The 13,444-nt window shown below is 43.9% G+C and overlaps 1 protein-coding gene across 3 annotated transcripts in view; it reads right to left on the reverse strand.

Moving 5' to 3' along the window:
* Positions 1-234: 234 nt before the first annotated feature.
* Positions 235-13,444, reverse strand: part of LOC134674495 (tyrosine-protein kinase Fer) — a 69,037-nt gene continuing 55,827 nt past the window's right edge. The window contains exons 4-15 of one of the 3 annotated variants that reach the window (XM_063532600.1): positions 12,842-13,043; positions 11,290-11,427; positions 10,352-10,600; positions 8,449-8,550; positions 7,827-7,935; positions 6,620-6,802; positions 4,823-5,023; positions 4,081-4,257; positions 3,404-3,617; positions 2,465-2,740; positions 1,942-2,064; positions 235-1,758 (exon numbers count right to left, since the gene is read on the reverse strand). In XM_063532600.1, the coding sequence (XP_063388670.1) occupies positions 1,622-1,758; positions 1,942-2,064; positions 2,465-2,740; positions 3,404-3,617; positions 4,081-4,257; positions 4,823-5,023; positions 6,620-6,802; positions 7,827-7,935; positions 8,449-8,550; positions 10,352-10,600; positions 11,290-11,427; positions 12,842-13,043 (2,111 nt within the window). In that variant the 3' untranslated portion in view covers positions 235-1,621. Of the gene's footprint in view, positions 1,759-1,941; positions 2,065-2,464; positions 2,741-3,403; positions 3,618-4,080; positions 4,258-4,822; positions 5,024-5,724; positions 6,599-6,619; positions 6,803-7,826; positions 7,936-8,448; positions 8,551-10,351; positions 10,601-11,289; positions 11,428-12,841; positions 13,044-13,444 lie in introns of those variants that run through there. The other 2 variants (XM_063532608.1, XM_063532598.1) reach the window with 2 other exon arrangements.

Here is a 13,444-nt window from a genome sequence, read left to right on the forward strand (position 1 = left end):
GTAGTTCTCTGTGCAAACAAGGGAAAAACTTGCATTAATGTATGGAGTAGCTATTAAAAGTCAGAAAATGAATCGTCCAGCAGTAAGCTACAATATTTTGGAATTGGACTGTACTTGTTATAGGCCCCTAATTTTTTAGTTCTCTCGACCTTATTTTAAGGCGAAAGTGAAGACAATCGTAGCTCTTATTTTAAATGATCAACATAACATTATCTTAGGATAAAAAAACAAACATTTCCAATATCATCTGGCACTTTTATTATGAAAAAAATATGTACAGTCAATTTGTTACCATTAAAATATAAAACGCAATATACTATAGCACTTACATTAATATTCATCTCACTTTGTGTTTCATAAACGTTAAATTCAAAAACTCTCATCACGTATTCATGCACAAGATACTAGGCAAGACACATAAGATTATATAGAAAATAAAGTACACGGAAGCACTATTATACGAGTTATCACATTACATACCGAATTCCCGCGTTCATTTCTTAGCATATAAACTGTCATAAACCATTTAACAAGCATGTTTTTATAACATCAAGATATACAAGGCACATAATGGAAGCACAGTGAAGTATTTTACTGAAACTACACAGCAATATCATAATAAAATACAAATCTCATTACATAATATTCATACAAAAAACAATATGAACTACAGAATATTAATTGCATCAAACACTTATGTATTTATTATGTGGAAGACTGTCTTAGAACACCTATATTTGAAAGATAGTCTTCATTCCTATATATGAAGACATTTACTGACTACGGTCCGTGTCCTACTTGCTAGAAAGTACCATTCGAAAGAGATCATCACTCCGCGTCGTTCCAACAATACTAAACAACAAGTACCCTAACTGTACACACACATAATTCTTACAACTTACTTTATTCAAATAAAACAACGTTACATTTCATTTATACAAACCAACATAATTATATTTAAGCATGTTTTCACAAAGAGGTATAAGTATTCCTCCAAATAACTCCTAACTCTCGGTTCTATAGAATCTGGCCATTATTACGCTTGCTGCAAACTTTCAATATTTTTCTTGGCCAAACATTTAAAAAAGGTAGTATATAATTGTCAGATAAATTAACAAATTGATCCAAAAAATTTCGTTGAAAATACACATTCACTTATCTATGAATGAAATGAATAGGTAATACAAATAGAAAATACTATATCAATTCAATGTCAACATTTTTGTATTTGCATCACTTTGAATTGTGCAAACTTTACTTAACTGACCATTATTATTTATTTTTGTCATATAAGGTCCACTAAAGGTCAATTAACTAGAAAAAGGAGCACTTTCGGAAAATAGTTCCTAGTGATCGTTTTTTACCTATCTGTACCGTTTCACTGTAACGACGGTGTTACGGTGCAATCTCCAAGTCCCAAGTCTTTTATATCAACGGTAAGCTAATTATATATTCTCTGTGGTCTGGATATTGATGCATTAACAGCTCAATCATTAGATATGTGAACGTCACGGCCACGTGGCGAGCGGTCGCCCCACTGCAGTCATCCGCTCTGTGGTCTAGTGTATAGCCCCAGCAGCGTAACCTATAGATACAGAATGGCACAGCCCGTAGGACAGGGCTATCTGTTGTAGATGTTGTCGATGGCGGTGTAGAGCTGGTGGAAGTGCGGCCGCTTGTCGGGCTCGTACTCCCAGCAGCGCAGCATCAGCGCGTACACGTCCTCGCCGCAGCCCTCGGGCGCCGGCATGCGGTACCCTGCAACGTGCAACATTAAACACTCTCACTAAACGAGGCCAAACTGGGTGCGTATATGGAAATATGTTAATTTATGGAAATATGTTAAAAAACAAATCATTTATTATCAAGTGGTGTCAGAACTATGTTACGAGTATTGAGCGTCAGCCGAGTGTATAAATGTTAGAATTAGATGGAGCGTACCCGAGTCGATCTTCTCTCGAGCCCGCGAGTTGGTCATACCGGCGTAGGGCGTCTCGCCCTTGGAGAAGATCTCCCACATCAGCACGCCGTAGCTCCACACGTCGCACAGGGACGTGTACTTGCCTGGAACACGACAATGTTCTATTTAATACACGTTAGTCTTGTTTGACGCCGTCAGATCGGGAATGAACATGGAAGTGATGGGCGTAGCAAGTCACGCTAATTCGGTGTTAGATGGCAAATACAGGGCGCTTTTTGAACAACTAGCCATATTGTGCGAGGTGATTATATAGGCTATATTGAACAACTTTTTCTAGTGTTCTTGTTCTTTGTTCAACTCTATGGCTAGTTGTTCAAAAAACGCCCTGTATATAGTAAGAATTAATGTATTTTATTTGGGATCTCTTTCCGAGCCATTGACTGACTCAACTGACTGGCCATAATAGCTGTAAGGGAAACTTCCCTGCGGATGCGGCCAGGTCGCAGCGGATGCAGTTCTCGTTAGAATAGTTGATATACTAACCATAATTCAAGGCCTCCGGCGCCGTCCACTTGATGGGTATCTGCTTCATGCCCCCCGACACGATATACTCCTCTTCCTCTCTTGACATTCCGAAGTCGGAGATCTTGACCGCGTGGTCGTCTCCAACCAAGCAGTTCCTCGCGGCCAGGTCCCGGTGGATGCAGTTCTTGGACTCGAGGTAGCGCATGCCGGCGGCGGCGTCGCGGCACATGGCCAGCAGGGCGCGCGACCCGAGCGACGACGCGCGTTGACGGAGGAACGTTAGCAGGGAACCACCTGGGAAGAGTTTATTCGGTTACATATTTATTTACTTGTGAACTAACTCCTTACACTGTATAAATTAAGGACATTCTATGAAAGATAAAGATGCCAACGTATAAAACGAGACGCAGTCAGCCCACGCAATCTCGATTCTTGAAATATCTCAAATCTCGAAAGTTCAATCTATGGATACGTCGAGACGATGTATTAACTGCTCAATGAATAACGTGATTACTGTGTAGGTAATACTTTTGGCGAACAGGTAAGTATAACAGAAAATACCGGTCGGGGACGGACTCATCCGACTGGCGATGCGGGCTGCGATCTTATCGTCTGGCCGGTGACGATGGCGGCAAGCGGCGCGGTCACACCGCTGCCCGCATCGGCGATCGCGTGTGCCCAGTGTGCGGCCTTCGGTATTCGGTATTTCCCATCCCGTTCGTCTTTAAAACATTACTTGAGATCAGCTCCATAACTATCATGATGTTGGGGTGCAGGGACCGCTCCAAGAACCTCATATCTTGAATTATTCCAGAAAGGTCCGCTTGTGTTCCTCTATCACGATGGACTGCTTCTGCACGGCGATGCCGAGGAGCCTCACGATGTTAGGGTGCTGGTACTACTTGGGTATCCTGCCTTCTTGTAGAAAGGTCCGCTTCCACTCCTCGGGCCACTTACCTGAGACCAACTCCATGACTATCATGATAGGCTGCTTCTGTACAGCGATGCCGATGAGCCGCACGATGTTGGGGTGCTGGTACTGCTTGAGGATTCTTCCCTCTTGCAGGAAGGTCCGCTTCTGCTCCTCCGGCAGCGCTACGCGACATGTCTTCACCGCCACCTCCTGCCCCGTCGTCTTTAGCCGCGCCTTGTATACGTCGCCGAAGTTGCCCTGTCAATGATTAGGTAACTGTTAGAAAATAAATTTCGAAAAGAGGTTGTAGTTTGTTAGAGTTAACCGTAACTTTTGGCGATATTTAAAAACATTCAACAACAATTCTTGCTGCAAAGATAAGGACAGCATCATAGTAGGCGACTCAAATACTAAAAACGTGTCAAACATGAACAAAATGCTGACCTGTCCAAACGAGTGGCTAATGAAAGATTACGCACGATAAGTTTAGGCTTGTTCATAATCATATTATAAAGCAAACGCAGTGCGTCCAGGCCCCGTAGACAACATGCCAATCGCTAACGCTACGTAGCGAACGAAACGCCACTGTCACACTAATATGGAAGAGTGATAAAAAGACACAAAGCGATTCGATGGCGAAGCGCAAGCGATTGTCACCTTAGCTAGGCCGCCAGTACTTGGTAATAGTTCCCGCCGCGCCGGTGGCAGCTCGTTCCCTTACCCGTCCGATCTTGTCGAGCAGCTGCACGTCGTCGTTGTTGAGCTCCCAGGTCTCGCGCGGCACGGCGCGGCGCAGCAGCGCGCCGGAGCGCGCCGTGACGGGCACGCCGCTGGTGCGCTGCCACGCGATCAGCTCCGCCACCGACGGGAACGCCGCGCCCTCGAACCTGTAGTGACCCTGAAACACGCACAAATACGACGACTTAGTGCCAGTTGCACCAACCACATTTGACAGACTGATCATCGTCAGCCGGCGCGCCCCGCGCCTTTACTATGAAACTTTCCATACATAAAAATTTAGCGAACTCTTTAACGTTCGTAACAGTTTGGTGCAACCGACCCTTATAGGGTGTAAGTAATCATTCAAACATGTATAACAAGGAACGTTCCAACAAGGGTACAGTATATATTCGATATTTCAGAACAACCATATAATCAAGTATTTTTGCGTGCCTACACAAAACAGGCGAAAACAAAAAGGTGATTTGAGACTGACCCCGTTTCTTTGACAGAAGAAATTAAGAATTCCACTGTAATGCTGTTCGAACAAACTAGAGATGTAAAGTGGTTTCTGATAGTTGATTTCGGATATTTATTTTTAAATTAAGACACGGGTTGTAAAAGGATGCTTCTGGGGAGGCGTGTACGTGATTGTGCTGACCCCAGATACGTACAGCGTCAACTGCCACGCACGCGTGATTGCGCACGGTCTCTCCACTAGTAGGTATACAATGATGACGTACCTCCGGCGTGGTCTGCACGATGAAGTGCTTGTGCTGCCCCCAGCAGACGGACAGCACTAGCTGCCGGGCGTGGTTGCGCGTGGTCTCGCGCACGAGGTAGTCGCCGTCGGCGCGCAGCAGCCGCACCACCTCCTCGCGCGGCAGCACGCCGTGGAACCACTCCTGCTCCACCAGCGACCGCTCCGCCTCCAGCGTGCCCACCTGCCAATCCCACACAACATGACTACAAGCATTGGTTAACAAAAAGAAAGCATCTTAAGCAATGTGGACCTGATTTGAACACGATGTGTTTCCTCGAGTATCCTTAATAGATGTTCATTAAACATACTTACATGTATTATAATAAAGCGATAACAAGTAACTCGGTATACGCATGCTTCCGAAGTTACCGTACATTGTCAGAGATATACGCCTGCAATATAACAGGCATACCTACATCACTCAACAGTGTCAACACGCTAGTGATCAGTGTTTAGCTCCCTAAGTATATAAATAAACCTAATGACACCCTTTTTCTCACATTAATTGTAAGTAATTAAGTATGTATTTTATAGAAAGGGTTAGTGCACTTGACCCTGCCGGTAAGATAAAATGACATGACAAAACATCATTAGATTATGACCCAAAACCAAAACTATCCTTGGTTTACCCATATGACTCACACCACTAAGGAATTAAGTGGGTCGATGTGACGCTTCTTTCTAATAATACGTAAATTGGGTCATGTGTTAGGTTATTTACTCGTATTTTCCTAATAATGAGTATCGCAGAGCTAAGTCATTCAATTAGTTCTCACAACAAAACAGCACGCGTTAAGTGTACTTAAACGAAAACAAACGATTGATTTCAAATTACATGCAAACACGACACTCCAACAACAACGACGCAGAAATCGGACGTACGCATTCTTCTTCAAGTTGTAATTCTTGTAGCTGCTGTAATTCCTGCAACTGTTGTAAGTCGTGTAGCTGTTCCAATTCTTGTAAATGTTGTAATTCCTGCAGCTTTTTCAGACGCTTCTTACGCCGCGGCACCACCACCGGCGGCGGCAACTCCGAGCGGGTTATGTACATCGAAAACGGATCATCCATCACGGCGATAGATAATTATATTATCACTTTATTATTATCTGTACATAATCACCAGACATCAACCGAGAGAAACAGGATGCGGTTGATGTAAAACCACCGACTGAAACGCGTTTAGACATCACGTAAACAGGGAAACGTTCGAAGAACGTCGCAAGTTCGCTTTACCTTGATTTTGAAACTGAGTTTTGGAGCGAGGCGGTGCTATTTTAATTTCATTTGAAAGCTATCCCGAGCGAAGTTCGCACGCTCGCGCACGGTGCGTCTATAGTTAGAACGTCGCTGACGAACTCGTGTGTTTATACGTTGTCGTATACAGTTTGACGCGTGTAAAAATAAGCCTCATGCATCCTGCGAAAGCCCATGCCTTGCGTGATGGCGTTCGCCTGCAGGCGCCGGCGGACGACGCCGCGGCGACCTTCGACCATCGATCAGCGTGCAAGAGCGCGTGACTTGTCTTTGTACAGTTTCAATGGATCGGAGGTGACTACCGCATCGTCCCGGCCACCGCAGGAGAAGCCACCCGTGCGAGTGATCATCAGTGTTAGGCTCGCGCACTCACCACACCGTTAGGACAACTACGTTTTCGCCTCCTTCTCTTCTTGAAGATGCCTTTGTTTACACGACAATGCACATACACGTCCATGCGTTTGGTCAAACGTCTCTTAAGGACTCCGAGCCGTTTCTTGCGGCGGGTCCCGTCGGTTACCGAGTCGGCGGGCCCCTCGCTGCTGCTGCGGTAGGTTTTGGGGGGGAGGGCCGGGCTGGAGGGCACGGACTTGCGCCGGAAGGGGCGCGCGAACATCCGGAAGAAGGGTCGCGGCGGGATTATGGAGTGCAGCCGCAGGCGCAGCGCTTCGGTGGACGTTCTCGACCCGATCGAGGAACGCTCCTGAATTCAATTACCTTTTAGTGTCCTTAATAAGCAGAGGCTTGTTTGTATTGGGCACCGTTGGCTTAACTACTTAACATAAGGAAACCCAATGAGAAAAAATACTTACAAAAACGTAGGTATTAACGTAACGGATACTGCAGACGTTTGTAGATGTATATTTTCGTTAGCGAACTCTAATATTCTACCGGAAATCAGAAGGTTAACTTGTTACTTGCTGCCAGATACCTGTTTGTTATCTTAATCATGTGTTTGTTTGTATGCGTTCACATATGATAACTAAAAAAAACTCGTAACTCACGTAGCTCCGCTAAACAAAACATCCTACGCGCGATTTCCGATGTACGAATGTTATTCTGCAGCCTGAATTAACAACGCGTAGATTTCAAGAATTAAACCATGATTCATAAAATACAGTGGCTAAATGTAGTTCTACTTCCCAAACACCATTTCATTCAAGTGTATGTATAACAGGTTCCTAAACACTTTAGAATTATATCTATGGCTTGCTATGACGTTATTAGTTAGCAGAGTTAAAAAATACACTTACGGACAATATTACATAATTTAATAAAATACTTATTAATGAAATTCACGTTCTCTGAGAATGAATCTTGGATCCGTAGCTGATCAACTCTGAAGTCTCAATTATTTCTAAAAACATTCTGTATTACAAAAAAATATTATATTGACTAAGTATCATCATTCATCTGATTCCCAAGATACCAATTTCCCAAAATATTACATGGTTTAATTTAGTAGATATTATTTAGTTGAGAAGAGGCAGTTCTGAATAAACTTGTTCACCACTCTATTTCTAACTATTCAACACTCCCTCTAAAAAGTTATCAGTTCTCGTAATTTACGTGGTATGCAATCTGTCCAATGTGCATTGCTTCTCACACTCTCATTAAGCAAAATATGAGACGCAAATACACTTTGGACAAGAATACATATACAGTACAGTATACGGTACCTACAGTGAATATCCACGCTTATTTGAACCAGCAGTAGGTATACTGACCTGGTGGTCGGGCGAGCTGCCGTCCAGACTGTCGACGCCCACGGTCTCGGCCGACAGGTCGGGGCAGCCGCTCGGCGCCTCCTCGCACCCCAGCTCCGCCAGCGCAGACCTGTCGGAAAACACACCTCATAACTATTAGGCACTCGTAGGATAACTGTCAAATTGTACTTGTTTATGAACACTATACACCTGACCTTAGCGGACTGCCTGGAATCGAAATAGTCGGTTCTTATGACTACCTATATTTATTAATGTAACGAGTGACTACTAACAACTACATAATTTCATGGAAACAATTAAAAGTCAAACACGGTGATTTTATGTAGGTATGCACCTCTTATCGGTTTCGGTTTTTAAGAAATATGCATGATACACAGAGTAAGTTGTGTTGTGTGAAGATTATTCTTAGTGCATTACGCTGCGTTTTACGGTACAATTTAGATCCAAGAAACAGACCACGAACCAAGACTCTCTCTCACTCTAGAAGTTGGAGAATGTGTTGGTCTGCTCGATCGCTAAAAATGTTAGCCAAGCGAAACCAAGCCAAGGCTTGTACATTTTACAAATCCAACAGTCAATGAATGGAGGTTGTAGCTTACCTAATGCTGAGAGTGGTACTTACCTGATCATCTCTGCCTGCTTGGCGCACTTGCGCTCGGCCATCCGCAGTTCCAGCAGCTTCACCGGCTCGGACGCCGTCGCCGGGATCGGCGGAGGGGAATGCCTGGAACAATAGTAACGACACAGTACTGTCAGGGAGACACGTCGAATACATATTTTTTTAATGTATATTTCACTTATATCACTTATATTGCTCATATTTAGAATACATTTTATTTCACAATTTCCTTACATTGATAAATAATGGCTTACATAACGTAGCAAAATAAGAAGATAAAAAACCGGGCAAGTGCGAGTCGGACTCGCGCACGAAGGGTTCCGTACCATAAAGCAAAAAATAAAAAAAGGAAAAAAATGCAAAAAGAAAACGGTCACCCATCCAAATACTGACCACGCCCGACGTTGCTTAACTTTGGTCAAAAATCACGTTTGCTGTATGGGAGCCCCACTTAAATCTTTATTTTATTCTGTTTTTAGTATTTGTTGTTATAGCGGCAACAGAAATACATCATCTGTGAAAATTTCAACTGTCTAGCTATCACGGTTCGTGAGATACAGCCTGGTGACAGACAGACGGACGGACGGACGGACGGACAGCGAAGTCTTAGTAATAGGGTCCCGTTTTACCCTTTGGGTACGGAACCCTAAAAATGAATATAGGTAGGGCTGGATGAGCATATATTATTTTATTATAACACCGCTATATTCATTAATTTGCTGTACATTATTTTAGGTAGCTTACATCAGATGTAGTGCATAGTAGTTTTCCATCGTATTTTCTCGGAAACGTTCGTATTTGTAATGCTACTTCAGTCGACGTTTCCGTGAAAATACGATAGAAAATAATTATGCACTACATATCTGTACTCTGTGCAAACTAGACCTAGTTAGTAGGTACCTACGAAGTGTGTATAATTATACTTTCATAACTATCAAATGTAATCATACTGATAAAAAATGTCCGCTAACATTGAGTATCCGTAACTTCTGTAAATAATAGGTAAATACGCGTTTAGCCTACAATTAGTGTACTTGTTTATTTCTTCTCGGCAAGGTACTAATTTAGGCTAGACTTCCGTAACGTTATCGCGTAACCTAAACAGGTATTGTGTGTTTACCCCATTCCACTGTGTTTTCCATACATCAAGTCGTATGAATATCGGACTTCTATGACGCATAGGCTTTTCTGTGTAATACATAGGTAGGTACATAATTACAATCATAATAGGCCAGAAATGCGCACTGAACACTATTTCAACACAATGCACTTGCAATGTAAGCTATATAGTTAGGTAGGTACCTACATAAAGATAAATATCATCAGAAAACAAACATGTACTTAATAGTTATAATTATGCTGATCACATATTTATGTAATCAAAGTTATATATGCTACCGCCGAATGAGTATCAGAAAATATACCTAGTTACTCGTAGTTTTATGTGTATGTTAATGTATCCTTATTGTTCGCTTATACTTTATTTTAAGTTAAAGTAAGGAAAAAATGCATTTTAACTACAGGTAAAACAAATCAAATACAAAACAACCAATTTTAGTAAAATGCTATAAGAATATCGATATCCCCAAAATATACCTACATAGGTATACAAAAAACCTGCAGGAAAAATATTCAATCAATTTACATACCGAATATTTATTTGCCCACAGAAATATCGTTGCATAATTGACCGAAGACGTGCAAGGGTTACTATCATACATGTTAATGCCATTGTCACTGTTAGTGAGGCTGAGGCTGGTGCTGTTCTTGCAGACGCCATTGGCGTCCGATACCAGCCGTGCTTGTTTCCCGCGGTTATTCGTAGCGCGCTCTTGAGTACCGTCAGTATCTCCTTGAGCCATTCCACCGTCCGGTTGTCTACAGCCCACACAACCACTAGCCCTACCTGTCGATCCCATTGACGCCGTTGGTGAGACTGGTGTTGTTGTTCTTGCAGACTCCATTTGCCTCCGGCACCAGCTGCGCCTGTTTCTCGCGGTTGTCTTGCAGGGTGCCTTCGAGTTCCGTCAGCTTCTCCTTAAGCCACTCCACGGTGAGGTTGTCCACTGTCAGTTGGTTGGGCTGCAGCTTGCCGCTCGTGTCCTCCACTAGACTCTCGTCGAACGTGAACGATACTGGCGTTGAAGGGGGTGATCTGAAACAATGTAGCAATTCATCAAAAATATTCATTTTCAATTAAAACAAACCTATATTTATTTTTTAAAACAACACATATGTATTTGTTGGTGGAATCATCGTATAGTAAGTAAGTATTCTCAGTTAATAGAATCATAAAATACCTAACAGGACCTTTTCCTACTCATAATTTAACGGCCAAGCCATGCAAAACAAATTAAATTCATCAAATCAAATCATATTATAACCACAATGATAATCGAATGATCAAAATAATATGTAACTTTTCTATGAACTCCTTGCACTCGTACTCGTGGGGCTTTGCCTACAGTACAGGTTCTGTACAGTAGGGTCCACCTTGCACTGGATCTCGGATCTCTCGAAACTAGTCCGTAGTTGGCATCCGACTGCTGGTTAGGTAAATAACATGGTAGCTGTAATTGAGTTGCGAGTAAGTAACTCTACGTAGTGTGGAGGGAACCAGATCGCGCGGTAGATCACCTATGCGTTTGACTGACCAAATAAAATCCGCAGTGGGAAACCGCGTATCAGATGATCTGACTGTGCCAGATAGTCTGCCAACAGGGAGAGATGGCGGGAGATCGTGCGAAGAGCTGTGTCCGCCTCTACTACCGATGCGGACGCCTCAACATGACCACGACCGCTCCGTCAAGAGCGATACGACAGAGAAGAACCCTACGTACTGACTTGTACTTGTCTATGAACTCCTTGTACTCCTCATGGGGCTTGAGGTTCTGCACGGTGGAGTCCACCTTGCTCTGGATCTCCCGGAACTTGTCCGTGTTGAAGTCCGACCGCTGCACCACCTCCAGGAGGATGTTCTTCCTGTTGACAACAAATATTACTTTATATAGGGATACATAATCGGCGTAATACCTTAACGAAACACCACGGTGGCGCAATCACAGAATAAATAGTAGTACTAGGTACAGAAGATTAACTCTCTAACAAAACACGTCTGTTACGATTAGGACAGATATGACCGCTAGGTGGCGACAGCGCCACAAGCGTGACGCGCGGCTTATGCATGGCTAGCCACCAAAATTAGTGTGAGACGGATGTACTGTCTTGTAGCTACCGGTTGCAAAGCGACGAAATCGCGGAGTGAGCCACGCCTGGCGCAACTGACTGTAGTTTGCGACTGTAGCGGCCAAGGTGCTCACAAATATCTGAGCACGCCTCTATTGTCAAGGCGTTAGAGTGCGTGTTCAGATATTGTGAACACCTTGGACGCTCCGATATATCTGATGGCGACTGTACAAGTCGCCGACCACCAATAAAATGTACCTATACACTAGGTAATATACAGCTGCGCAATCAAGCGAACATCAAACAGGTGAGATATACCCTCCATAGAGTATACTATAAGCTGGTCGCCGTGGTGTTCCGGTGTCATATGGACCTTACTTTTTTTCATTCCACCAGCCTAATAAGTTCACAGTTCAAGTTATTAGCTCTAATATAACTATTTCGTAAATTATTTCACATCGATAGTGTCACGTTACTGAAGATTGTTTATATTTGTTTCTGTAATGCAACAAACAATTGCATTTATTATGCAATGTTCATTGATGAGTTGTTGACTGATTTATTTAAACAAATCACGCTTTGCTTATAGTGAGTAGGTAGTAATAGTAAGGTAGGTAAAAATAACCCCCCGCCGCCGCCACGAGCCGTGGGGAGAAGAAGAGAAAAGTAGAGAGCTACAAGAGGAAAAATTAGCAAGTGGAAGAACGAAGGAAGATGGAAATCGTTTTACTCCTGTCAATTTAATTTTGTGCATACCTAGACCCCGCTACTGTCATACATTTCCATTTTTCCTATTGCTCGCAGATGTACGCGTATCTGTTTGGAAAAAAGTAGCCTTTGAGGCGCCACCTACCTACCACCACCTACTGTACTGACCAGGAGGTGGCGGTGGCCTCGCCCTGCCGCCGCTGCAGGTCGAGCAGCGCGGGCAGCGCGGCGGTCCGCAGCGCGCGCTCGCACTCCGTGGCCTCGGCCAGCAGCAGCACATACTCGTTGTGCGCCCGGTGCAGCCTCCGACACGCTACATGTCACACTGTACTGACCAGGAGGTGGCGGTGGCCTCGCCCTGCCGCCGCTGCAGGTCGAGCAGCGCGGGCAGCGCGGCGGTCCGCAGCGCGCGCTCGCACTCCGTGGCCTCGGCCAGCAGCAGCACATACTCGTTGTGCGCCCGGTGCAGCCTCCGACACGCTACATGTCACACTGTACTGACCAGGACGTGGCGGTGGCCTCGCCCTGCCGCCGCTGCAGGTCGAGCAGCGCGGGCAGCGCGGCGGTCCGCAGCGCGCGCTCGCACTCCGTGGCCTCGGCCAGCAGCAGCACATACTCGTTGTGCGCCCGGTGCAGCCTCCGACACGCTTTGCCGTACTTATCCCGCGTCTCGTCCAGCTTGCGACCACCGCGGCTCGTTGGACCTGGAATGTGCACATATATTTAATGTCAAATATCACGCCACATAATTAAAACTATGAATGGATTTAGTATATCGATCAAGAAGTTGCTTGGAAGTAAGTTTCCAAATGTATGTTGCATCTATTTCTCAATGCCAATAGAGAAAAAAAATTACGTATGCAACTGCCAGTATACTGAGATTATTTCTGGGATTAAATAAATTAGACGTTCCACGCCAGGAAGTAAATAAATATATTTTCTATAGATGTGAGACAGTTTTACATTTTAAGCGACATGTTTTTAGAACATTAAGTTATGGACAGATTTTAGAAAGAAAAAAATGTAATGTAAATGTATTAGATCAATTTTCAATGATAATAATATTTACGGAAATGTCTTTGTCTATAAGAGTTATAGATACTTA

The sequence above is a fragment of the Cydia fagiglandana genome, chromosome 2 (genome assembly GCF_963556715.1).
Source record: "Cydia fagiglandana chromosome 2, ilCydFagi1.1, whole genome shotgun sequence".
In the NCBI taxonomy this organism is placed as follows: domain Eukaryota; kingdom Metazoa; phylum Arthropoda; class Insecta; order Lepidoptera; family Tortricidae; genus Cydia; species Cydia fagiglandana.